General features: G+C 36.4%; 1 protein-coding gene across 2 annotated transcripts; it reads left to right on the forward strand.

The window, feature by feature from the left end:
• The first annotated feature begins 337 nt into the window (after positions 1–337).
• LOC108574390 (hepatitis A virus cellular receptor 1-like) lies at positions 338–22,227 on the forward strand. 2 transcript variants are annotated; one of them, XM_017936974.1, is made up of 3 exons: positions 338–490; positions 943–1,522; positions 21,834–22,227. In XM_017936974.1, exons 1-3 carry the CDS (start codon positions 368–370, stop codon positions 21,992–21,994), a joined length of 864 nt encoding a protein of 287 aa, XP_017792463.1. In that variant the 5' UTR covers positions 338–367; the 3' UTR covers positions 21,995–22,227. The 2 variants fall into 2 exon arrangements, with proteins under 2 accessions (XP_017792463.1, XP_017792471.1); XM_017936982.1 differs by lacking the exons at positions 338–490; positions 943–1,522 and adding an exon at positions 20,748–20,900 and having other exon boundaries at positions 21,353–22,227.
• Positions 22,228–27,094: the final 4,867 nt, after the last annotated feature.

Consider the following 27,094-nt stretch of genomic DNA (forward strand, 5'->3'; position numbering starts at 1 on the left):
TATCTAATTTCGTTTCCAACTTACGTTTAGCCAGCGCTGAAGAATACAACAGTTGATCGACCGTTTGAAGCTAATGCTCAAAAAACAACGATTTGCATAATACCTATGCGATAGCGAAGGTGTCGATAGTGTCACCTTCGTGTAATTCAGAGAATAGAGAGAAAGAAAAAAGGCACGAAGCAAATGTCGTTACGTAAATTGTTATCTCGATTCGATGATAGTTATCTACAAGTTCGATACAGTCGATCAATATCCGGGGAATTGTCTGTGACTAATTGATAAGGCGAGGGTATAAATGATAATTGTGGCCGGGTGCTCGTCAGATTCGTGACGCCAATTAGACTAGTTGCATTGAATATTCGCCAAGATGCGTGGTCTCATTTTCGTGCTCGCCTGCCTCTGCCTCGTCGCTTGCGCATGGGGTAACAACCTGTTCCTCGGTCGCCGTGTACTCGGTGACATTCTTATCGAGGACAAACCCATCTTCAAGGTGAGAAATCTACGTGGTGATAGTTGAACGGTTGTAGAATTTTCTTTGGAACGATTCTGACACAGCCAGCGATCGATTCGTGAAGATTCAGCTACTGTATCACTTGTATTGCAATATGTACACATTCGTCTTCAATCTCCGTTATTCTTAATTACCACGCTTCGTTTTTCTGCTAATTTATCTATTCCCTTTGAAATCTTCCTTGGAGTACATACTCGAGGCCTGAACCCCTCAGTTTGGAACTCTGCGAACTACCACCTGTGCACTGCTCCAGCGTTCAAAATCTCATTTCGAAAAAAGACAAATTTTCTGTCGCGACAGTAGTACGCTACTTCCACTCTGTCGGACCATTGGAGAAAACGAAAGACTGTTAAAAAGCAGGCTAAACGTCGGACTTTCCAACAGATCCAATTATCCACCTTTCACCATTTTCGCAACGAACGTTTTTCCAGCCAAGAGTTATCGGCGTTGGGCAAACCGTCACAGTGAGCGTAGACGCTCCACCCGGTTACGTGATCTCGTTCGTCAGCGTAACAGCGCTGAACCCGAAGGTGGTGGTCGTCAAGCCTCTGAAAGGATTCGTTGGAACACCGTCGATCGCTGTAGGTGCATGGGGAAGACCAAGCTGGGCTATCGCGTTGAGGGTTGTCGTCTTTGCTGCACCCCAACGACACCCATCGACTACAACGTCAAATCCTACAGTCACTGAAGGACCGTCTTCGACAACTACAAGCACGCCAAAACCCACCGTACCACCTACCGGCACGACAAGCTGGACAACTGAGTCTATAACCAACACACCCGACTGGACAACCCTGCCTACAACCAACACACCCGACTGGACAACTCTGCCTACAACCGACACACCCGACTGGACAACTCTGCCTACAACCGACACACCCGACTGGACAACTCTGCCTACAACCGACACACCCGACTGGACAACTCTGCCTACAACCGACACACCCGACTGGACAACTCTGCCTACAACCGACACACCCGACTGGACAACTCTGCCTACAACCGACACACCCGACTGGACAACTACGGAGGTGCTGGAAACGGTACCTGCTGCATGGTGGAGATGGTTCTAACTTAGCTATCCAAGGTAGCGAACTAGGAGTAAGGTGCATACGACTAGAGATATCGTTGTGAACGTTGATACGATGACTGTGATTCGCGAAGAAGTATTATGGAGTAAACGTGTTTGTATACACGGTGTTTTTATTTGAACGTCGATCATCGTATCAATTGGTTGACAGAGGCATTTGTACGCGATTATGATATTTCTCGCGACGAGGATTTCTTTTTATGCATATGTGTACGTAACGAGACATCGATATTTGTTCGATCGCGACGATAAGCTTTTGTTGTTTAGTTAATAAATTGACAGTTATGATGTAAGAGGGTTTTGTCTTGTTTCATTCGTTCCTTCTTTTATTCGGTCACTTGGAAGATTGTAGTAGGAGTGTTGTTTGATATTGAGGGTGGAGTAAATTTTTCTGCAGTCGTTGAAGAAGAAGAAAGTTTACTTATAATATTGGGGGAATATTATGGTGTTTCTTTGGGATTATCCTTTTAGAATGAAACGACACTGTTCCGTTGAACATTCTCAGTCATTGGAAGCGCAAGAAGGTTTCTCCTTATCGATTCAATTATGAATCGAACGAAATCGGAAATATCCTATTGCGCAAATAAGTTTCAATCCACGAGCGTGGAATATTAGCATTTTTATAGGAAATTTCGGGATCTGTTCCTTCTATAAAATCCCCGCAAGGGAGGAGCAAAGTTGCAGGAAACGCGTCGTCGTCAGCTTACGTATTTCAGTTGCCATTGATTCCGTGACAGGGTTGTAATTCAGCGTGCTTGAAAATTCGAAGCACAGACGTTTCGTTGCTAACGCGTTTCCAGGAAACTCGCCTCCATGGAGTCGACTGCTTTAGGGCTGCATCGCACGTAAGTTACCACCGCTGTTACTTGATTCGCTTCATCATCCACTGTGTATACCTCCGCTTAGCAGTGTCTTTTCCCTTCCGTGTGGTTCTTCCCTTCTGTTCATGGTTCACCGTGGAACACTTCTCTGTTTCGTTCATCGTTCACGCGGTGAAACACTCCTCTGTGTCGTTCACTGTTCACTCGGTGAAACACTCCTCTGTTTCGTTCATCGTTCATGCAATGAAAAACACCGTACACTCGTAAAAATTCTAGTGGAATTTGACGAAATCCGATTTGCACCGACGATATCGCGATATCGAGAAAACCGGGGGATCGTGAAATTTCCATAGAATTTTCACGGAGATGAAACAACCGCTTGAACCGACTCTTTTGAAAAATTAATTCCTCGGCGAACCGCCCTTCGTTAAATATTTCAAGGGGGAAATCACGTGGCCGCGTTTACATCGCGATATTTTTGCCAAATTGTGCACCGCGAAATATTCGAGGCTTTGTTTCTGTTTTTGCTTCAGAGGAGACGGTTGGAGTGACGGGGACTGTCTGTCGGTCGGAGAAAATATACGGGTTCGACGTTGTACCACAGGAATTTTTGCAGATGAGTGAATTGAACGGTTCAAGACTTGGTGTTTGGCGAGTTGAATGGAGGGGATTTGGGAAGATTAAATCTGGAGTTTAATGGAATGTAGCTGCGTCACGTGCTTGGAATGCAATTAATTTATTTGCACGGACATTCTGGTCAAACTTGTGACAACTACGTTAGGTTAAGTCAAACGTGAATTACAGAGCATGCTGGGAATACTACCGCCCTATTCTCACTGGTTATTAATTCAAATACTCTATGTTTTCTATGTTCTAAACGAATTGCAATTTACATACAAATACTTCACTTGTATCTTGCAATCCTTAATCGAGGTTCAATTAAAATACAGTATCCAACAAAAGTCCCTGAACTCTGAATTTAATAATTCACTGTGCTCCAGTAGAGCCAACTTTTATGAATATTTAAAATCAAACAAAACAACGTCGGTACATAAACGAAACACTTTTTTGCATTTAAAATTGAGTAAAAATAAGTTTCTTCACTACCTTTTTGCAAAAATCAATATAATATATTTCATACTTAACGCAAGCATAAAAACACAATTAAGAACAAAGTATTGACAAATCAACTCGAAACTGCTTCTGAAAACAAAGAACACTATGAACAAATAAACCAAGCAAACACTAAACAGTAACGTGCATCAGCTACCAAGAAAACCGTCACATTCCTCCTCGGCAAAACCGGAAGAGGAAGCAGCAGGTACAAGAAGAAAAAGAAGAAGATCGTAAGATTACAACGTTGTTATTACAGTCGCGATGGTTGTGCAACTTGGCGAAACGAACGAACTCGTAAACTTCCATTTCCGCGCGGCAAGAGACGACGAAATTAGAGGGACCCTTGTTGCTAGGTCCCGTCCGAGCTTCCGGTTCCACGCGAATCGATTCTCACTCTAGCGAGGCGTCTCTCTTGCAGCTCGTTCGACGATGAAAAATCGCGAAAAGCAGAGCAGCAAAAGGGAGAGAACGGGAAAAAAGAGAAGAGGCATCGCGACGCCGCCGCAGCAACAAGTGAGAGTCGAAGAGTTATTGGACCCAAAAGCCTGTAATAATGGCCGGCGCGGAGTCGAGCGGAATCGAACGCTCTCCTACGGTTTCATCCCGTCGCGTCCCGATCGGAGAAAGTCAATACAAAGGAGGAACCGGCCGACTGGAAAATCGCTGCATCGCGGCGCTCTTTGTGAAGAGGCCTTCGCGATTACCACGATCTCCTCTCCGTTTCTTTCCACTTTTAACTCCGTCGCGTCGATCGAGCTCTTAGAACGCTCCGGTGTCTTCGAATTAGAGTAATATCGATGCATAATCGAGCAAAGAGGATATTGTTGAGCGGTTCGATTGGTATTTAACGCTAGGTTTATACGGGACGCGTCGTTTTCACGCACTTCCAATTTCACTAGGACAATTAGAGAAACCGTTTACATTTCTCTCCTACCACCTATGCTTGCTATAAATTTTATATTGTGGGTTCGTTGCTCCTCAAACCACACACCAATCGTAAGCGTGAAATATGTGTTGAACAAGATTTATTTTGTCGATACAGAGCTCGCTGGTAAATGTCTAGTTGACTCGCGTACAGGGTTTCCTTTTGGTGTGCTGTCCCGGACTACCTATTTTGTCCTTTTTCGGGCGTCCTTTTATACGCCCTTTTCCTGTGCGCGGACCGTGGAGAGTGCCCTATCGGTACACGCTTCAGGTACCTAATTTGCTAATTATGCTCGCACCCTATTGGTGCGTGTTAATGTTATTTTCTATTGGCGCGGGTCTAGTTACACGCTACAAGGGAATTGAGCCCGATCTTGCTCGTGTCAAACAGCGACTATACAGATACTGCTGTACTTTAAAGTTCAGGGTAACTCTGAACTGTGACTGCCCCAGAGCCTCGTCGTACTTCTTCAATTTAAACATATCTATAGCCATTTCTCATTCCTCGCGAAAAAGCACAGTTTTCGTTGAAGTGAAAAATCGACAAAATTAAACATTTTACCTGAGTTTCCTTGTTTCATTGGAAATTAAATAAAATTTTAATATCGATAATTAAATACTCCCTTTTTAAATTCGTACTTCTTCAATTTAAACATATCTATAGCCATTTCTCATTCCTCGCGAAAAAGCACAGTTTTCGTTGAAGTGAAAAATCGACAAAATTAAACATTTTACCTGAGTTTCCTTGTTTCATTGGAAATTAAATAAAATTTTAATATCGATAATTAAATACTCCCTTTTTAAATTCGTACTTCTTCAATTTAAACATATCTATAGCCATTTCTCATTCCTCGCGAAAAAGCACAGTTTTCGTTGAAGTGAAAAATCGACAAAATTAAACATTTTACCTGAGTTTCCTTGTTTCATTGGAAATTAAATAAAATTTTAATATCGATAATTAAATACTCCCTTTTTAAATTCGTACTTCTTCAATTTAAACATATCTATAGCCATTTCTCATTCCTCGCGAAAAAGCACAGTTTTCGTTGAAGTGAAAAATCGACAAAATTAAACATTTTACCTGAGTTTCCTTGTTTCATTGGAAATTAAATAAAATTTTAATATCGATAATTAAATACTCCCTTTTTAAATTCGTACTTCTTCAATTTAAACATATCTATAGCCATTTCTCATTCCTCGCGAAAAAGCACAGTTTTCGTTGAAGTGAAAAATCGACAAAATTAAACATTTTACCTGAGTTTCCTTGTTTCATTGGAAATTAAATAAAATTTTAATATCGATAATTAAATACTCCCTTTTTAAATTCGTACTTCTTCAATTTAAACATATCTATAGCCATTTCTCATTCCTCGCGAAAAAGCACAGTTTTCGTTGAAGTGAAAAATCGACAAAATTAAACATTTTACCTGAGTTTCCTTGTTTCATTGGAAATTAAATAAAATTTTAATATCGATAATTAAATACTCCCTTTTTAAATTCGTACTTCTTCAATTTAAACATATCTATAGCCATTTCTCATTCCTCGCGAAAAAGCACAGTTTTCGTTGAAGTGAAAAATCGACAAAATTAAACATTTTACCTGAGTTTCCTTGTTTCATTGGAAATTAAATAAAATTTTAATATCGATAATTAAATACTCCCTTTTTAAATTCGTACTTCTTCAATTTAAACATATCTATAGCCATTTCTCATTCCTCGCGAAAAAGCACAGTTTTCGTTGAAGTGAAAAATCGACAAAATTAAACATTTTACCTGAGTTTCCTTGTTTCATTGGAAATTAAATAAAATTTTAATATCGATAATTAAATACTCCCTTTTTAAATTCGTACTTCTTCAATTTAAACATATCTATAGCCATTTCTCATTCCTCGCGAAAAAGCACAGTTTTCGTTGAAGTGAAAAATCGACAAAATTAAACATTTTACCTGAGTTTCCTTGTTTCATTGGAAATTAAATAAAATTTTAATATCGATAATTAAATACTCCCTTTTTAAATTCGTACTTCTTCAATTTAAACATATCTATAGCCATTTCTCATTCCTCGCGAAAAAGCACAGTTTTCGTTGAAGTGAAAAATCGACAAAATTAAACATTTTACCTGAGTTTCCTTGTTTCATTGGAAATTAAATAAAATTTTAATATCGATAATTAAATACTCCCTTTTTAAATTCGTACTTCTTCAATTTAAACATATCTATAGCCATTTCTCATTCCTCGCGAAAAAGCACAGTTTTCGTTGAAGTGAAAAATCGACAAAATTAAACATTTTACCTGAGTTTCCTTGTTTCATTGGAAATTAAATAAAATTTTAATATCGATAATTAAATACTCCCTTTTTAAATTCGTACTTCTTCAATTTAAACATATCTATAGCCATTTCTCATTCCTCGCGAAAAAGCACAGTTTTCGTTGAAGTGAAAAATCGACAAAATTAAACATTTTACCTGAGTTTCCTTGTTTCATTGGAAATTAAATAAAATTTTAATATCGATAATTAAATACTCCCTTTTTAAATTCGTACTTCTTCAATTTAAACATATCTATAGCCATTTCTCATTCCTCGCGAAAAAGCACAGTTTTCGTTGAAGTGAAAAATCGACAAAATTAAACATTTTACCTGAGTTTCCTTGTTTCATTGGAAATTAAATAAAATTTTAATATCGATAATTAAATACTCCCTTTTTAAATTCGTACTTCTTCAATTTAAACATATCTATAGCCATTTCTCATTCCTCGCGAAAAAGCACAGTTTTCGTTGAAGTGAAAAATCGACAAAATTAAACATTTTACCTGAGTTTCCTTGTTTCATTGGAAATTAAATAAAATTTTAATATCGATAATTAAATACTCCCTTTTTAAATTCGTACTTCTTCAATTTAAACATATCTATAGCCATTTCTCATTCCTCGCGAAAAAGCACAGTTTTCGTTGAAGTGAAAAATCGACAAAATTAAACATTTTACCTGAGTTTCCTTGTTTCATTGGAAATTAAATAAAATTTTAATATCGATAATTAAATACTCCCTTTTTAAATTCGTACTTCTTCAATTTAAACATATCTATAGCCATTTCTCATTCCTCGCGAAAAAGCACAGTTTTCGTTGAAGTGAAAAATCGACAAAATTAAACATTTTACCTGAGTTTCCTTGTTTCATTGGAAATTAAATAAAATTTTAATATCGATAATTAAATACTCCCTTTTTAAATTCGTACTTCTTCAATTTAAACATATCTATAGCCATTTCTCATTCCTCGCGAAAAAGCACAGTTTTCGTTGAAGTGAAAAATCGACAAAATTAAACATTTTACCTGAGTTTCCTTGTTTCATTGGAAATTAAATAAAATTTTAATATCGATAATTAAATACTCCCTTTTTAAATTCGTACTTCTTCAATTTAAACATATCTATAGCCATTTCTCATTCCTCGCGAAAAAGCACAGTTTTCGTTGAAGTGAAAAATCGACAAAATTAAACATTTTACCTGAGTTTCCTTGTTTCATTGGAAATTAAATAAAATTTTAATATCGATAATTAAATACTCCCTTTTTAAATTCGTACTTCTTCAATTTAAACATATCTATAGCCATTTCTCATTCCTCGCGAAAAAGCACAGTTTTCGTTGAAGTGAAAAATCGACAAAATTAAACATTTTACCTGAGTTTCCTTGTTTCATTGGAAATTAAATAAAATTTTAATATCGATAATTAAATACTCCCTTTTTAAATTCGTACTTCTTCAATTTAAACATATCTATAGCCATTTCTCATTCCTCGCGAAAAAGCACAGTTTTCGTTGAAGTGAAAAATCGACAAAATTAAACATTTTACCTGAGTTTCCTTGTTTCATTGGAAATTAAATAAAATTTTAATATCGATAATTAAATACTCCCTTTTTAAATTCGTACTTCTTCAATTTAAACATATCTATAGCCATTTCTCATTCCTCGCGAAAAAGCACAGTTTTCGTTGAAGTGAAAAATCGACAAAATTAAACATTTTACCTGAGTTTCCTTGTTTCATTGGAAATTAAATAAAATTTTAATATCGATAATTAAATACTCCCTTTTTAAATTCGTACTTCTTCAATTTAAACATATCTATAGCCATTTCTCATTCCTCGCGAAAAAGCACAGTTTTCGTTGAAGTGAAAAATCGACAAAATTAAACATTTTACCTGAGTTTCCTTGTTTCATTGGAAATTAAATAAAATTTTAATATCGATAATTAAATACTCCCTTTTTAAATTCGTACTTCTTCAATTTAAACATATCTATAGCCATTTCTCATTCCTCGCGAAAAAGCACAGTTTTCGTTGAAGTGAAAAATCGACAAAATTAAACATTTTACCTGAGTTTCCTTGTTTCATTGGAAATTAAATAAAATTTTAATATCGATAATTAAATACTCCCTTTTTAAATTCGTACTTCTTCAATTTAAACATATCTATAGCCATTTCTCATTCCTCGCGAAAAAGCACAGTTTTCGTTGAAGTGAAAAATCGACAAAATTAAACATTTTACCTGAGTTTCCTTGTTTCATTGGAAATTAAATAAAATTTTAATATCGATAATTAAATACTCCCTTTTTAAATTCGTACTTCTTCAATTTAAACATATCTATAGCCATTTCTCATTCCTCGCGAAAAAGCACAGTTTTCGTTGAAGTGAAAAATCGACAAAATTAAACATTTTACCTGAGTTTCCTTGTTTCATTGGAAATTAAATAAAATTTTAATATCGATAATTAAATACTCCCTTTTTAAATTCGTACTTCTTCAATTTAAACATATCTATAGCCATTTCTCATTCCTCGCGAAAAAGCACAGTTTTCGTTGAAGTGAAAAATCGACAAAATTAAACATTTTACCTGAGTTTCCTTGTTTCATTGGAAATTAAATAAAATTTTAATATCGATAATTAAATACTCCCTTTTTAAATTCGTACTTCTTCAATTTAAACATATCTATAGCCATTTCTCATTCCTCGCGAAAAAGCACAGTTTTCGTTGAAGTGAAAAATCGACAAAATTAAACATTTTACCTGAGTTTCCTTGTTTCATTGGAAATTAAATAAAATTTTAATATCGATAATTAAATACTCCCTTTTTAAATTCGTACTTCTTCAATTTAAACATATCTATAGCCATTTCTCATTCCTCGCGAAAAAGCACAGTTTTCGTTGAAGTGAAAAATCGACAAAATTAAACATTTTACCTGAGTTTCCTTGTTTCATTGGAAATTAAATAAAATTTTAATATCGATAATTAAATACTCCCTTTTTAAATTCGTACTTCTTCAATTTAAACATATCTATAGCCATTTCTCATTCCTCGCGAAAAAGCACAGTTTTCGTTGAAGTGAAAAATCGACAAAATTAAACATTTTACCTGAGTTTCCTTGTTTCATTGGAAATTAAATAAAATTTTAATATCGATAATTAAATACTCCCTTTTTAAATTCGTACTTCTTCAATTTAAACATATCTATAGCCATTTCTCATTCCTCGCGAAAAAGCACAGTTTTCGTTGAAGTGAAAAATCGACAAAATTAAACATTTTACCTGAGTTTCCTTGTTTCATTGGAAATTAAATAAAATTTTAATATCGATAATTAAATACTCCCTTTTTAAATTCGTACTTCTTCAATTTAAACATATCTATAGCCATTTCTCATTCCTCGCGAAAAAGCACAGTTTTCGTTGAAGTGAAAAATCGACAAAATTAAACATTTTACCTGAGTTTCCTTGTTTCATTGGAAATTAAATAAAATTTTAATATCGATAATTAAATACTCCCTTTTTAAATTCGTACTTCTTCAATTTAAACATATCTATAGCCATTTCTCATTCCTCGCGAAAAAGCACAGTTTTCGTTGAAGTGAAAAATCGACAAAATTAAACATTTTACCTGAGTTTCCTTGTTTCATTGGAAATTAAATAAAATTTTAATATCGATAATTAAATACTCCCTTTTTAAATTCGTACTTCTTCAATTTAAACATATCTATAGCCATTTCTCATTCCTCGCGAAAAAGCACAGTTTTCGTTGAAGTGAAAAATCGACAAAATTAAACATTTTACCTGAGTTTCCTTGTTTCATTGGAAATTAAATAAAATTTTAATATCGATAATTAAATACTCCCTTTTTAAATTCGTACTTCTTCAATTTAAACATATCTATAGCCATTTCTCATTCCTCGCGAAAAAGCACAGTTTTCGTTGAAGTGAAAAATCGACAAAATTAAACATTTTACCTGAGTTTCCTTGTTTCATTGGAAATTAAATAAAATTTTAATATCGATAATTAAATACTCCCTTTTTAAATTCGTACTTCTTCAATTTAAACATATCTATAGCCATTTCTCATTCCTCGCGAAAAAGCACAGTTTTCGTTGAAGTGAAAAATCGACAAAATTAAACATTTTACCTGAGTTTCCTTGTTTCATTGGAAATTAAATAAAATTTTAATATCGATAATTAAATACTCCCTTTTTAAATTCGTACTTCTTCAATTTAAACATATCTATAGCCATTTCTCATTCCTCGCGAAAAAGCACAGTTTTCGTTGAAGTGAAAAATCGACAAAATTAAACATTTTACCTGAGTTTCCTTGTTTCATTGGAAATTAAATAAAATTTTAATATCGATAATTAAATACTCCCTTTTTAAATTCGTACTTCTTCAATTTAAACATATCTATAGCCATTTCTCATTCCTCGCGAAAAAGCACAGTTTTCGTTGAAGTGAAAAATCGACAAAATTAAACATTTTACCTGAGTTTCCTTGTTTCATTGGAAATTAAATAAAATTTTAATATCGATAATTAAATACTCCCTTTTTAAATTCGTACTTCTTCAATTTAAACATATCTATAGCCATTTCTCATTCCTCGCGAAAAAGCACAGTTTTCGTTGAAGTGAAAAATCGACAAAATTAAACATTTTACCTGAGTTTCCTTGTTTCATTGGAAATTAAATAAAATTTTAATATCGATAATTAAATACTCCCTTTTTAAATTCGTACTTCTTCAATTTAAACATATCTATAGCCATTTCTCATTCCTCGCGAAAAAGCACAGTTTTCGTTGAAGTGAAAAATCGACAAAATTAAACATTTTACCTGAGTTTCCTTGTTTCATTGGAAATTAAATAAAATTTTAATATCGATAATTAAATACTCCCTTTTTAAATTCGTACTTCTTCAATTTAAACATATCTATAGCCATTTCTCATTCCTCGCGAAAAAGCACAGTTTTCGTTGAAGTGAAAAATCGACAAAATTAAACATTTTACCTGAGTTTCCTTGTTTCATTGGAAATTAAATAAAATTTTAATATCGATAATTAAATACTCCCTTTTTAAATTCGTACTTCTTCAATTTAAACATATCTATAGCCATTTCTCATTCCTCGCGAAAAAGCACAGTTTTCGTTGAAGTGAAAAATCGACAAAATTAAACATTTTACCTGAGTTTCCTTGTTTCATTGGAAATTAAATAAAATTTTAATATCGATAATTAAATACTCCCTTTTTAAATTCGTACTTCTTCAATTTAAACATATCTATAGCCATTTCTCATTCCTCGCGAAAAAGCACAGTTTTCGTTGAAGTGAAAAATCGACAAAATTAAACATTTTACCTGAGTTTCCTTGTTTCATTGGAAATTAAATAAAATTTTAATATCGATAATTAAATACTCCCTTTTTAAATTCGTACTTCTTCAATTTAAACATATCTATAGCCATTTCTCATTCCTCGCGAAAAAGCACAGTTTTCGTTGAAGTGAAAAATCGACAAAATTAAACATTTTACCTGAGTTTCCTTGTTTCATTGGAAATTAAATAAAATTTTAATATCGATAATTAAATACTCCCTTTTTAAATTCGTACTTCTTCAATTTAAACATATCTATAGCCATTTCTCATTCCTCGCGAAAAAGCACAGTTTTCGTTGAAGTGAAAAATCGACAAAATTAAACATTTTACCTGAGTTTCCTTGTTTCATTGGAAATTAAATAAAATTTTAATATCGATAATTAAATACTCCCTTTTTAAATTCGTACTTCTTCAATTTAAACATATCTATAGCCATTTCTCATTCCTCGCGAAAAAGCACAGTTTTCGTTGAAGTGAAAAATCGACAAAATTAAACATTTTACCTGAGTTTCCTTGTTTCATTGGAAATTAAATAAAATTTTAATATCGATAATTAAATACTCCCTTTTTAAATTCGTACTTCTTCAATTTAAACATATCTATAGCCATTTCTCATTCCTCGCGAAAAAGCACAGTTTTCGTTGAAGTGAAAAATCGACAAAATTAAACATTTTACCTGAGTTTCCTTGTTTCATTGGAAATTAAATAAAATTTTAATATCGATAATTAAATACTCCCTTTTTAAATTCGTACTTCTTCAATTTAAACATATCTATAGCCATTTCTCATTCCTCGCGAAAAAGCACAGTTTTCGTTGAAGTGAAAAATCGACAAAATTAAACATTTTACCTGAGTTTCCTTGTTTCATTGGAAATTAAATAAAATTTTAATATCGATAATTAAATACTCCCTTTTTAAATTCGTACTTCTTCAATTTAAACATATCTATAGCCATTTCTCATTCCTCGCGAAAAAGCACAGTTTTCGTTGAAGTGAAAAATCGACAAAATTAAACATTTTACCTGAGTTTCCTTGTTTCATTGGAAATTAAATAAAATTTTAATATCGATAATTAAATACTCCCTTTTTAAATTCGTACTTCTTCAATTTAAACATATCTATAGCCATTTCTCATTCCTCGCGAAAAAGCACAGTTTTCGTTGAAGTGAAAAATCGACAAAATTAAACATTTTACCTGAGTTTCCTTGTTTCATTGGAAATTAAATAAAATTTTAATATCGATAATTAAATACTCCCTTTTTAAATTCGTACTTCTTCAATTTAAACATATCTATAGCCATTTCTCATTCCTCGCGAAAAAGCACAGTTTTCGTTGAAGTGAAAAATCGACAAAATTAAACATTTTACCTGAGTTTCCTTGTTTCATTGGAAATTAAATAAAATTTTAATATCGATAATTAAATACTCCCTTTTTAAATTCGTACTTCTTCAATTTAAACATATCTATAGCCATTTCTCATTCCTCGCGAAAAAGCACAGTTTTCGTTGAAGTGAAAAATCGACAAAATTAAACATTTTACCTGAGTTTCCTTGTTTCATTGGAAATTAAATAAAATTTTAATATCGATAATTAAATACTCCCTTTTTAAATTCGTACTTCTTCAATTTAAACATATCTATAGCCATTTCTCATTCCTCGCGAAAAAGCACAGTTTTCGTTGAAGTGAAAAATCGACAAAATTAAACATTTTACCTGAGTTTCCTTGTTTCATTGGAAATTAAATAAAATTTTAATATCGATAATTAAATACTCCCTTTTTAAATTCGTACTTCTTCAATTTAAACATATCTATAGCCATTTCTCATTCCTCGCGAAAAAGCACAGTTTTCGTTGAAGTGAAAAATCGACAAAATTAAACATTTTACCTGAGTTTCCTTGTTTCATTGGAAATTAAATAAAATTTTAATATCGATAATTAAATACTCCCTTTTTAAATTCGTACTTCTTCAATTTAAACATATCTATAGCCATTTCTCATTCCTCGCGAAAAAGCACAGTTTTCGTTGAAGTGAAAAATCGACAAAATTAAACATTTTACCTGAGTTTCCTTGTTTCATTGGAAATTAAATAAAATTTTAATATCGATAATTAAATACTCCCTTTTTAAATTCGTACTTCTTCAATTTAAACATATCTATAGCCATTTCTCATTCCTCGCGAAAAAGCACAGTTTTCGTTGAAGTGAAAAATCGACAAAATTAAACATTTTACCTGAGTTTCCTTGTTTCATTGGAAATTAAATAAAATTTTAATATCGATAATTAAATACTCCCTTTTTAAATTCGTACTTCTTCAATTTAAACATATCTATAGCCATTTCTCATTCCTCGCGAAAAAGCACAGTTTTCGTTGAAGTGAAAAATCGACAAAATTAAACATTTTACCTGAGTTTCCTTGTTTCATTGGAAATTAAATAAAATTTTAATATCGATAATTAAATACTCCCTTTTTAAATTCGTACTTCTTCAATTTAAACATATCTATAGCCATTTCTCATTCCTCGCGAAAAAGCACAGTTTTCGTTGAAGTGAAAAATCGACAAAATTAAACATTTTACCTGAGTTTCCTTGTTTCATTGGAAATTAAATAAAATTTTAATATCGATAATTAAATACTCCCTTTTTAAATTCGTACTTCTTCAATTTAAACATATCTATAGCCATTTCTCATTCCTCGCGAAAAAGCACAGTTTTCGTTGAAGTGAAAAATCGACAAAATTAAACATTTTACCTGAGTTTCCTTGTTTCATTGGAAATTAAATAAAATTTTAATATCGATAATTAAATACTCCCTTTTTAAATTCGTACTTCTTCAATTTAAACATATCTATAGCCATTTCTCATTCCTCGCGAAAAAGCACAGTTTTCGTTGAAGTGAAAAATCGACAAAATTAAACATTTTACCTGAGTTTCCTTGTTTCATTGGAAATTAAATAAAATTTTAATATCGATAATTAAATACTCCCTTTTTAAATTCGTACTTCTTCAATTTAAACATATCTATAGCCATTTCTCATTCCTCGCGAAAAAGCACAGTTTTCGTTGAAGTGAAAAATCGACAAAATTAAACATTTTACCTGAGTTTCCTTGTTTCATTGGAAATTAAATAAAATTTTAATATCGATAATTAAATACTCCCTTTTTAAATTCGTACTTCTTCAATTTAAACATATCTATAGCCATTTCTCATTCCTCGCGAAAAAGCACAGTTTTCGTTGAAGTGAAAAATCGACAAAATTAAACATTTTACCTGAGTTTCCTTGTTTCATTGGAAATTAAATAAAATTTTAATATCGATAATTAAATACTCCCTTTTTAAATTCGTACTTCTTCAATTTAAACATATCTATAGCCATTTCTCATTCCTCGCGAAAAAGCACAGTTTTCGTTGAAGTGAAAAATCGACAAAATTAAACATTTTACCTGAGTTTCCTTGTTTCATTGGAAATTAAATAAAATTTTAATATCGATAATTAAATACTCCCTTTTTAAATTCGTACTTCTTCAATTTAAACATATCTATAGCCATTTCTCATTCCTCGCGAAAAAGCACAGTTTTCGTTGAAGTGAAAAATCGACAAAATTAAACATTTTACCTGAGTTTCCTTGTTTCATTGGAAATTAAATAAAATTTTAATATCGATAATTAAATACTCCCTTTTTAAATTCGTACTTCTTCAATTTAAACATATCTATAGCCATTTCTCATTCCTCGCGAAAAAGCACAGTTTTCGTTGAAGTGAAAAATCGACAAAATTAAACATTTTACCTGAGTTTCCTTGTTTCATTGGAAATTAAATAAAATTTTAATATCGATAATTAAATACTCCCTTTTTAAATTCGTACTTCTTCAATTTAAACATATCTATAGCCATTTCTCATTCCTCGCGAAAAAGCACAGTTTTCGTTGAAGTGAAAAATCGACAAAATTAAACATTTTACCTGAGTTTCCTTGTTTCATTGGAAATTAAATAAAATTTTAATATCGATAATTAAATACTCCCTTTTTAAATTCGTACTTCTTCAATTTAAACATATCTATAGCCATTTCTCATTCCTCGCGAAAAAGCACAGTTTTCGTTGAAGTGAAAAATCGACAAAATTAAACATTTTACCTGAGTTTCCTTGTTTCATTGGAAATTAAATAAAATTTTAATATCGATAATTAAATACTCCCTTTTTAAATTCGTACTTCTTCAATTTAAACATATCTATAGCCATTTCTCATTCCTCGCGAAAAAGCACAGTTTTCGTTGAAGTGAAAAATCGACAAAATTAAACATTTTACCTGAGTTTCCTTGTTTCATTGGAAATTAAATAAAATTTTAATATCGATAATTAAATACTCCCTTTTTAAATTCGTACTTCTTCAATTTAAACATATCTATAGCCATTTCTCATTCCTCGCGAAAAAGCACAGTTTTCGTTGAAGTGAAAAATCGACAAAATTAAACATTTTACCTGAGTTTCCTTGTTTCATTGGAAATTAAATAAAATTTTAATATCGATAATTAAATACTCCCTTTTTAAATTCGTACTTCTTCAATTTAAACATATCTATAGCCATTTCTCATTCCTCGCGAAAAAGCACAGTTTTCGTTGAAGTGAAAAATCGACAAAATTAAACATTTTACCTGAGTTTCCTTGTTTCATTGGAAATTAAATAAAATTTTAATATCGATAATTAAATACTCCCTTTTTAAATTCGTACTTCTTCAATTTAAACATATCTATAGCCATTTCTCATTCCTCGCGAAAAAGCACAGTTTTCGTTGAAGTGAAAAATCGACAAAATTAAACATTTTACCTGAGTTTCCTTGTTTCATTGGAAATTAAATAAAATTTTAATATCGATAATTAAATACTCCCTTTTTAAATTCGTACTTCTTCAATTTAAACATATCTATAGCCATTTCTCATTCCTCGCGAAAAAGCACAGTTTTCGTTGAAGTGAAAAATCGACAAAATTAAACATTTTACCTGAGTTTCCTTGTTTCACTGGAAGTTAAATAAAATTTTAATATCGATAATTAAATACTCCCTTTTTAAATTCGTACTTCTTCAATTTAAACATATCTATAGCCATTTCTCATTCCTCGCGAGAAAGCACAGTTTTCGTTGAAGTGAAAAATCGACAAAATTAAACATTTTACCTGAGTTTCCTTGTTTCATTGGAAATTAAATAAAATTTTAATATCGATAATTAAATACTCCCTTTTTAAATTCGTACTTCTTCAATTTAAACATATCTATAGCCATTTCTCATTCCTCGCGAAAAAGCACAGTTTTCGTTGAAGTGAAAAATCGACAAAATTAAACATTTTACCTGAGTTTCCTTGTTTCACTGGAAGTTAAATAAAATTTTAATATCGATAACTAAATACTCTCTTTTTTAATTCGAACTTCTTCGATCTAACGTAGCTACTTCTCATTCCTCGTGAAATGATGAAGCTTCGATTAAGCAAACCGAGGAGGAGAAGAAATGTGAGAATGTCGATAGAAAATATGGAGAGAAAAACCAAATCTTCTCGCTTGATTTTGTCCTCGCGAGATCCAAAGTATCGTTATCCTCCGTTCGACGCACAGGTCGGCCAGATGTTTGTCACGGTGGAGCGGGACGGCAAGCAGGAAAAACGATTAGCAGAGAAAGAAGAAACGGGTGGAAAATAACGTGTACCAGCCGACTCCCGGTCTACACAAATTATTTTTCTTTCATACGGGTTGCACAATTCCGTCCTGCACAGCGAGCGAGCGAGCGGGCGGTGCACTTTAATTCCTCCGGAGATTTATGCAAGCGACCGCTTTGAGCCCCGTGTGTACGCCGCGCGTAATAACGCGCGATGCGTGCACGAGCTGCAACATCGGTCCCGCGCGTTTACAGTACTTTCCACCCTGCCCAAAAACGTCACCGATCTTAATGTCCCCGCGTACGAAGATTTACGCGAACGGAACAACTGGTTTTCGCTATTTTTCTCGCTTTTTCGACGCTTCCTATACCAACCCTCTCCCTCTTTTTCCTCGTACGCGAGAATTTTTGGCTGAAGAATTTTTTCACACTCGGTGGACGCCGCGCGGACCATTAGTCTTGCTCTGTTCTCGTTGACGAGCGGTTTGCAAACTGAAGGAGAACCCTTTTCACGCGATAAGGCACTTGGAACAGGTTCAGAATTTGATTGTTTAATTTTTATTTATTTATTTGTTAGAATTTGTGGCGACCGCCACGGAAGGCCTGCGTAAATACCGATTTAAATAGGAATGGCAGCTCTTGGACCTCGAGGCGAAGATTCGGGCAAGAGAAGTGTTTTGGCAATATGGGCCCACGCTCCCATTTCCTGGGACTTTTCCCAGGGCAAAAGGGGGTATTTAAGGGAACCCCGAAAAAGGCACGAGGTTTTTTGTCACAGACTTGCAATCCGCACGCGTCCTTTCACTTACATGTAAAAATTAGTTCAAGTGTTGGTTAAAATAAAATAGATATATTTAGTAGAATATTTACGCAGCGTGTCGCGGTCGGAAACGCGAAAGTTGCTCCAGCAGCATTTTTCGAGTTTCAGGTAAATCCTATACAGATTGCAAACGATCATTTATCGCGAAACAACCTATCGTTCTCGTGGAGATAACGCTTTATCAATTACACCAAAGCCACTGTGTACGCCTTGAACTAGTATTAGATGAGATTACCATTTTCTTAGCGCGTTTTGCGCCACTTTAGGAGGTACTGTGAAATCTACAGCGACCTATATACCCTCAAACGAATATCGCAAAAGTTTCACAGATGATAATTCGAATTTGGTACAATCATCACCCCGAGAATTTCCACCGCACGTTTCGCGTGAATTATCCTGCTTAGTTAGGGGAGCTAGCCTTAAATTGGATAACCGGTAAAAAGATCAGCGAAACGCGACCGATCGCCGGCTGTTTGCCGCGGCGGGTCTCGTGAATACAAATTCTAAACGGAGGATTAGGGGCTGAATCCTTAAAGAGCGACGTCGTTGGAACGAAATTAACGAAACGGCGTATTTCACGATTCGATCGATCCGCCGTTCGACAACCGCGAATTCGTCGCTGGTTAGGTATCGTTTAGGAATTATCAATCACCGGTTCACTCTGTTCCATTCGCGGCCAACAAACCGAAAAATCTCGTTGTCACTCCGCTAACGAAGCGTTCGCGGAACCAGATTTTCACCCATCAAATATTCCCTTTTATTTCATTTTTTTCCATTTTTCTCCATTCAACGCTGCAACTGGCCGACTAATTTCGGGGACAGGGAATACACAATTGTGGAGTAATTGCGTATAATAATATGTGTCAATGGAAATGTTTCTCCCGTTCTCGGGCATATTCGCGGGGAAAATTTGAATTTTGATTTAATCGATGTTCGATATCGATCAGATAACATAAAAATTTCGAAGCAAACAAAGAGCTGAGGGTAGAGAAAAGCTGTCTTGTGTACACTTGAGAATTGTGTCGCTGAAATACGAGTGACACAGTTACCATAACGTCTACCTAAAGTGTATCGAAGAAAATATGACGTATAAATAATTGGTGAATCACTTTTTTCGAAGAATAAATTTTGCAGAATCTGCAAAAATTTGATAGTCAATTATCACAACGAGCAACGATCAACATGATCATCAGTTTCTTCGTTCTCGTGAAATATTCCACCGAGTGAAACGCGGTACGTGATGTCGAAAGTTAGTTTCCGACCGCATTATCGCGTTCTTCGATATTCTTAAACCACGATACGAGAGAAAGAGGTCCGCAGCGTTCGAAATCGCGATCCAGAGGTGATTTTTAATCGAGATTTATCAGACCCCCGACAAGTTCACAATGAACAATACCAGAAAGACGAAGCATCAGTCTGATCTTTCGAGATAAGGGTCACAGGTCACGATTCCCACGATAATTTAAAAATTATCTGGAACTAATCGCTGCCTTGCGAATCATTTCTCAACCCTTCAGACAACTCCAAGCGCAGAAATTTCGGCTGAGGCGGTTAAACGATGGACAAAGATAAACTCGAGACTGCTAATATCAGAAATGAAAGAAAAAAAGAATTTCACCGTTAATTTAACAAGAGAAAAACCGTACGGGAAAAAAATTAATCCTCTTTTTCTAAATTAAAATACAATATAATCGTTCGCCTGTGATAGAATCTAAGAGATAGGTATAGTTAAGCCTAGATTTAAAAAGTAGCGAGTGTTTTGCGACTTTCATAGTCTGAATTTTTCAAATTATCATCCGAGGCCTCCACGTATCTAATTTCGTTTCCAACTTACGTTTAGCCAGCGCTGAAGAATACAACAGTTGATCGACCGTTTGAAGCTAATGCTCAAAAAACAACGATTTGCATAATACCTATGCGATAGCGAAGGTGTCGATAGTGTCACCTTCGTGTAATTCAGAGAATAGAGAGAAAGAAAAAAGGCACGAAGCAAATGTCGTTACGTAAATTGTTATCTCGATTCGATGATAGTTATCTACAAGTTCGATACAGTCGATCAATATCCGGGGAATTGTCTGTGACTAATTGATAAGGCGAGGGTATAAATGATAATTGTGGCCGGGTGCTCGTCAGATTCGTGACGCCAATTAGACTAGTTGCATTGAATATTCGCCAAGATGCGTGGTCTCATTTTCGTGCTCGCCTGCCTCTGCCTCGTCGCTTGCGCATGGGGTAACAACCTGTTCCTCGGTCGCCGTGTACTCGGTGACATTCTTATCGAGGACAAACCCATCTTCAAGGTGAGAAATCTACGTGGTGATAGTTGAACGGTTGTAGAATTTTCTTTGGAACGGTTCTGACACAGCCAGCGATCGATTCGTGAAGATTCAGCTACTGTATCACTTGTATTGCAATATGTACACATTCGTCTTCAATCTCCGTTATTCTTAATTACCACGCTTCGTTTTTCTGCTAATTTATCTATTCCCTTTGAAATCTTCCTTGGAGTACATACTCGAGGCCTGAACCCCTCAGTTTGGAACTCTGCGAACTACCACCTGTGCACTGCTCCAGCGTTCAAAATCTCATTTCGAAAAAAGACAAATTTTCTGTCGCGACAGTAGTACGCTACTTCCACTCTGTCGGACCATTGGAGAAAACGAAAGACTGTTAAAAAGCAGGCTAAACGTCGGACTTTCCAACAGATCCAATTATCCACCTTTCACCATTTTCGCAACGAACGTTTTTCCAGCCAAGAGTTATCGGCGTTGGGCAAACCGTCACAGTGAGCGTAGACGCTCCACCCGGTTACGTGATCTCGTTCGTCAGCGTAACAGCGCTGAACCCGAAGGTGGTGGTCGTCAAGCCTCTGAAAGGATTCGTTGGAACACCGTCGATCGCTGTAGGTGCATGGGGAAGACCAAGCTGGGCTATCGCGTTGAGGGTTGTCGTCTTTGCTGCACCCCAACGACACCCATCGACTACAACGTCAAATCCTACAGTCACTGAAGGACCGTCTTCGACAACTACAAGCACGCCAAAACCCACCGTACCACCTACCGGCACGACAAGCTGGACAACTGAGTCTATAACCAACACACCCGACTGGACAACCCTGCCTACAACCAACACACCCGACTGGACAACTCTGCCTACAACCGACACACCCGACTGGACAACTCTGCCTACAACCGACACACCCGACTGGACAACTCTGCCTACAACCGACACACCCGACTGGACAACTCTGCCTACAACCGACACACCCGACTGGACAACTCTGCCTACAACCGACACACCCGACTGGACAACTCTGCCTACAACCGACACACCCGACTGGCCAACTACGGAGGTGCTGGAAACGGTACCTGCTGCATGGTGGAGATGGTTCTAACTTAGCTATCCAAGGTAGCGAACTAGGAGTAAGGTGCATACGACTAGAGATATCGTTGTGAACGTTGATACGATGACTGTGATTCGCGAAGAAGTATTATGGAGTAAACGTGTTTGTATACACGGTGTTTTTATTTGAACGTCGATCATCGTATCAATTGGTTGACAGAGGCATTTGTACGCGATTATGATATTTCTCGCGACGAGGATTTCTTTTTATGCATATGTGTACGTAACGAGACATCGATATTTGTTCGATCGCGACGATAAGCTTTTGTTGTTTAGTTAATAAATTGACAGTTATGATGTAAGAGGGTTTTGTCTTGTTTCATTCGTTCCTTCTTTTATTCGGTCACTTGGAAGATTGTAGTAGGAGTGTTGTTTGATATTGAGGGTGGAGTAAATTTTTCTGCAGTCGTTGAAGAAGAAGAAAGTTTACTTATAATATTGGGGGAATATTATGGTGTTTCTTTGGGATTATCCTTTTAGAATGAAACGACACTGTTCCGTTGAACATTCTCAGTCATTGGAAGCGCAAGAAGGTTTCTCCTTATCGATTCAATTATGAATCGAACGAAATCGGAAATATCCTATTGCGCAAATAAGTTTCAATCCACGAGCGTGGAATATTAGCATTTTTATAGGAAATTTCGGGATCTGTTCCTTCTATAAAATCCCCGCAAGGGAGGAGCAAAGTTGCAGGAAACGCGTCGTCGTAAGCTTACGTATTTCAGTTGCCATTGATTCCGTGACAGGGTTGTAATTCAGCGTGCTTGAAAATTCGAAGCACAGACGTTTCGTTGCTAACGCGTTTCCAGGAAACTCGCCTCCATGGAGTCGACTGCTTTAGGGCTGCATCGCACGTAAGTTACCACCGCTGTTACTTGATTCGCTTCATCATCCACTGTGTATACCTCCGCTTAGCAGTGTCTTTTCCCTTCCGTGTGGTTCTTCCCTTCTGTTCATGGTTCACCGTGGAACACTTCTCTGTTTCGTTCATCGTTCATGCGGTGAAACACTCCTCTGTTTCGTTCATCGTTCATGCGGTGAAACACTCCTCTGTGTCGTTCACTGTTCACGCGGTGAAACACTCCTCTGTGTCGTTCACTGTTCACTCGGTGAAACACTCCTCTGTGTCGTTCACTGTTCACTCGGTGAAACACTCTTCTGTTTCGTTCACTGTTCACTCGGTGAAACACTCCTCTGTTTCGTTCATCGTTCATGCAATGAAAAACACCGTACACTCGTAAAAATTCTAGTGGAATTTGACGAAATCCGATTTGCACCGACGATATCGCGATATCGAGAAAACCGGGGGATCGTGAAATTTCCATAGAATTTTCACGGAGATGAAACAACCGCTTGAACCGACTCTTTTGAAAAATTAATTCCTCGGCGAACCGCCCTTCGTTAAATATTTCAAGGGGGAAATCACGTGGCCGCGTTTACATCGCGATATTTTTGCCAAATTGTGCACCGCGAAATATTCGAGGCTTTGTTTCTGTTTTTGCTTCAGAGGAGACGGTTGGAGTGACGGGGACTGTCTGTCGGTCGGAGAAAATATACGGGTTCGACGTTGTACCACAGGAATTTTTGCAGATGAGTGAATTGAACGGTTCAAGACTTGGTGTTTGGCGAGTTGAATGGAGGGGATTTGGGAAGATTAAATCTGGAGTTTAATGGAATGTAGCTGCGTCACGTGCTTGGAATGCAATTAATTTATTTGCACGGACATTCTGGTCAAACTTGTGACAACTACGTTAGGTTAAGTCAAACGTGAATTACAGAGCATGCTGGGAATACTACCGCCCTATTCTCACTGGTTATTAATTCAAATACTCTATGTTTTCTATGTTCTAAACGAATTGCAATTTACATACAAATACTTCACTTGTATCTTGCAATCCTTAATCGAGGTTCAATTAAAATACAGTATCCAACAAAAGTCCCTGAACTCTGAATTTAATAATTCACTGTGCTCCAGTAGAGCCAACTTTTATGAATATTTAAAATCAAACAAAACAACGTCGGTACATAAACGAAACACTTTTTTGCATTTAAAATTGAGTAAAAATAAGTTTCTTCATTACCTTTTTGCAAAAATCAATATAATATATTTCATACTTAACGCAAGCATAAAAACACAATTAAGAACAAAGTATTGACAAATCAACTCGAAACTGCTTCTGAAAACAAAGAACACTGTGAACAAATAAACCAAGCAAACACTAAACAGTAACGTGCATCAGCTACCAAGAAAACCGTCACATTCCTCCTCGGCAAAACCGGAAGAGGAAGCAGCAGGTACAAGAAGAAAAAGAAGAAGATCGTAAGATTACAACGTTGTTATTACAGTCGCGATGGTTGTGCAACTTGGCGAAACGAACGAACTCGTAAACTTCCATTTCCGCGCGGCAAGAGACGACGAAATTAGAGGGACCCTTGTTGCTAGGTCCCGTCCGAGCTTCCGGTTCCACGCGAATCGATTCTCACTCTAGCGAGGCGTCTCTCTTGCAGCTCGTTCGACGATGAAAAATCGCGAAAAGCAGAGCAGCAAAAGGGAGAGAACGGGAAAAAAGAGAAGAGGCATCGCGACGCCGCCGCAGCAACAAGTGAGAGTCGAAGAGTTATTGGACCCAAAAGCCTGTAATAATGGCCGGCGCGGAGTCGAGCGGAATCGAACGCTCTCCTACGGTTTCATCCCGTCGCGTCCCGATCGGAGAAAGTCAATACAAAGGAGGAACCGGCCGACTGGAAAATCGCTGCATCGCGGCGCTCTTTGTGAAGAGGCCTTCGCGATTACCACGATCTCCTCTCCGTTTCTTTCCACTTTTAACTCCGTCGCGTCGATCGAGCTCTTAGAACGCTCCGGTGTCTTCGAATTAGAGTAATATCGATGCATAATCGAGCAAAGAGGATATTGTTGAGCGGTTCGATTGGTATTTAACGCTAGGTTTATACGGGACGCGTCGTTTTCACGCACTTCCAATTTCACTAGGACAATTAGAGAAACCGTTTACATTTCTCTCCTACCACCTATGCTTGCTATAAATTTTATATTGTGGGTTCGTTGCTCCTCAAACCACACACCAATCGTAAGCGTGAAATATGTGTTGAACAAGATTTATTTTGTCGATACAGAGCTCGCTGGTAAATGTCTAGTTGACTCGCGTACAGGGTTTCCTTTTGGTGTGCTGTCCCGGACTACCTATTTTGTCCTTTTTCGGGCGTCCTTTTATACGCCCTTTTCCTGTGCGCGGACCGTGGAGAGTGCCCTATCGGTACACGCTTCAGGTACCTAATTTGCTAATTATGCTCGCACCCTATTGGTGCGTGTTAATGTTATTTTCTATTGGCGCGGGTCTAGTTACACGCTACAAACATTTTGTATTTCGTTGTTACCTATTATAAAAGGAGCGCTATCGCGCCGCTTCGATCTTTTCGCATCCCATTCAGAAAGCGCTATTGCGCTTTTCGGCTTTTTTCGACCGTGTTTTGTTAAAAACCTCTGGTACTCAAACGGTTAAAAACAGAATTTTTTGTTACGTTACCAAGGCAACGGAGCGTTGCATATTCTTACGACAAATGATTAGCGAAATAAAAGAAAAAGAAAAAGTAAAGTCTGTTCGTTCAGATTTAGTTGCAAATTATGCCAAATACCATTGCACAAAGGAGAATGCTTCACCAGATATACTCTGAAGCATTATTCAAGTTTGTAACATAAATAGTAATCAATCGATTACTAAATATGTTACTAGTTAAAACGTAGAAAAGCCTATATACTAAATAGATGTATAAGAAATATGTAGTAAAATTTAAGAATACTTTATAAATGAAAAATAAAAAAGTCTATATATGCATTGTACAAAGTTTTTTTGGAGCGTTCAAAAATGTGCGGGCCCTGGAAGCGCGTTAAGCGAGCAGAGTGCCGTGTGTCTAGGCGTGAGCAATTTAACAATTTGTAGTGTGAAAGAGAGTCTTTCGTGTATGCTCACCGAAACGAACGAACTCGTAAACTTCCATTTCCGCGCGGCAAGAGACGACGAAATTAGAGGGACCCTTGTTGCTAGGTCCCGTCCGAGCTTCCGGTTCCACGCGAATCGATTCTCACTCTAGCGAGGCGTCTCTCTTGCAGCTCGTTCGACGATGAAAAATCGCGAAAAGCAGAGCAGCAAAAGGGAGAGAACGGGAAAAAAGAGAAGAGGCATCGCGACGCCGCCGCAGCAACAAGTGAGAGTCGAAGAGTTATTGGACCCAAAAGCCTGTAATAATGGCCGGCGCGGAGTCGAGCGGAATCGAACGCTCTCCTACGGTTTCATCCCGTCGCGTCCCGATCGGAGAAAGTCAATACAAAGGAGGAACCGGCCGACTGGAAAATCGCTGCATCGCGGCGCTCTTTGTGAAGAGGCCTTCGCGATTACCACGATCTCCTCTCCGTTTCTTTCCACTTTTAACTCCGTCGCGTCGATCGAGCTCTTAGAACGCTCCGGTGTCTTCGAATTAGAGTAATATCGATGCATAATCGAGCAAAGAGGATATTGTTGAGCGGTTCGATTGGTATTTAACGCTAGGTTTATACGGGACGCGTCGTTTTCACGCACTTCCAATTTCACTAGGACAATTAGAGAAACCGTTTACATTTCTCTCCTACCACCTATGCTTGCTATAAATTTTATATTGTGGGTTCGTTGCTCCTCAAACCACACACCAATCGTAAGCGTGAAATATGTGTTGAACAAGATTTATTTTGTCGATACAGAGCTCGCTGGTAAATGTCTAGTTGACTCGCGTACAGGGTTTCCTTTTGGTGTGCTGTCCTGGACTACCTATTTTGTCCTTTTTCGGGCGTCCTTTTATACGCCCTTTTCCTGTGCGCGGACCGTGGAGAGTGCCCTATCGGTACACGCTTCAGGTACCTAATTTGCTAATTATGCTCGCACCCTATTGGTGCGTGTTAATGTTATTTTCTATTGGCGCGGGTCTAGTTACACGCTACAAGGGAATTGAGCCCGATCTTGCTCGTGTCAAACAGCGACTATACAGATACTGCTGTACTTTAAAGTTCAGGGTAACTCTGAACTGTGACTGCCCCAGAGCCTCG

This window comes from Habropoda laboriosa, unplaced genomic scaffold (genome assembly GCF_001263275.1).
Source record: "Habropoda laboriosa isolate 0110345459 unplaced genomic scaffold, ASM126327v1 scaffold46, whole genome shotgun sequence".
NCBI lineage: Eukaryota > Metazoa > Arthropoda > Insecta > Hymenoptera > Apidae > Habropoda > Habropoda laboriosa.

Excerpts from the sequence above, each read along its gene's own strand:
- LOC108574390 (XM_017936974.1), top strand. The coding sequence starts at position 368 with ATGCGTGGTCTCATTTTCGTGCTCGCCTGCCTCTGCCTCGTCGCTTGC. Across the intron at positions 491-942 it reads AGGACAAACCCATCTTCAAG|CCAAGAGTTATCGGCGTTGG; the intron begins GTGAGAAATCTA and ends ACGTTTTTCCAG. Across the intron at positions 1,523-21,833 it reads TCTGCCTACAACCGACACAC|CCGACTGGACAACTCTGCCT; the intron begins CCGACTGGACAA and ends CAACCGACACAC.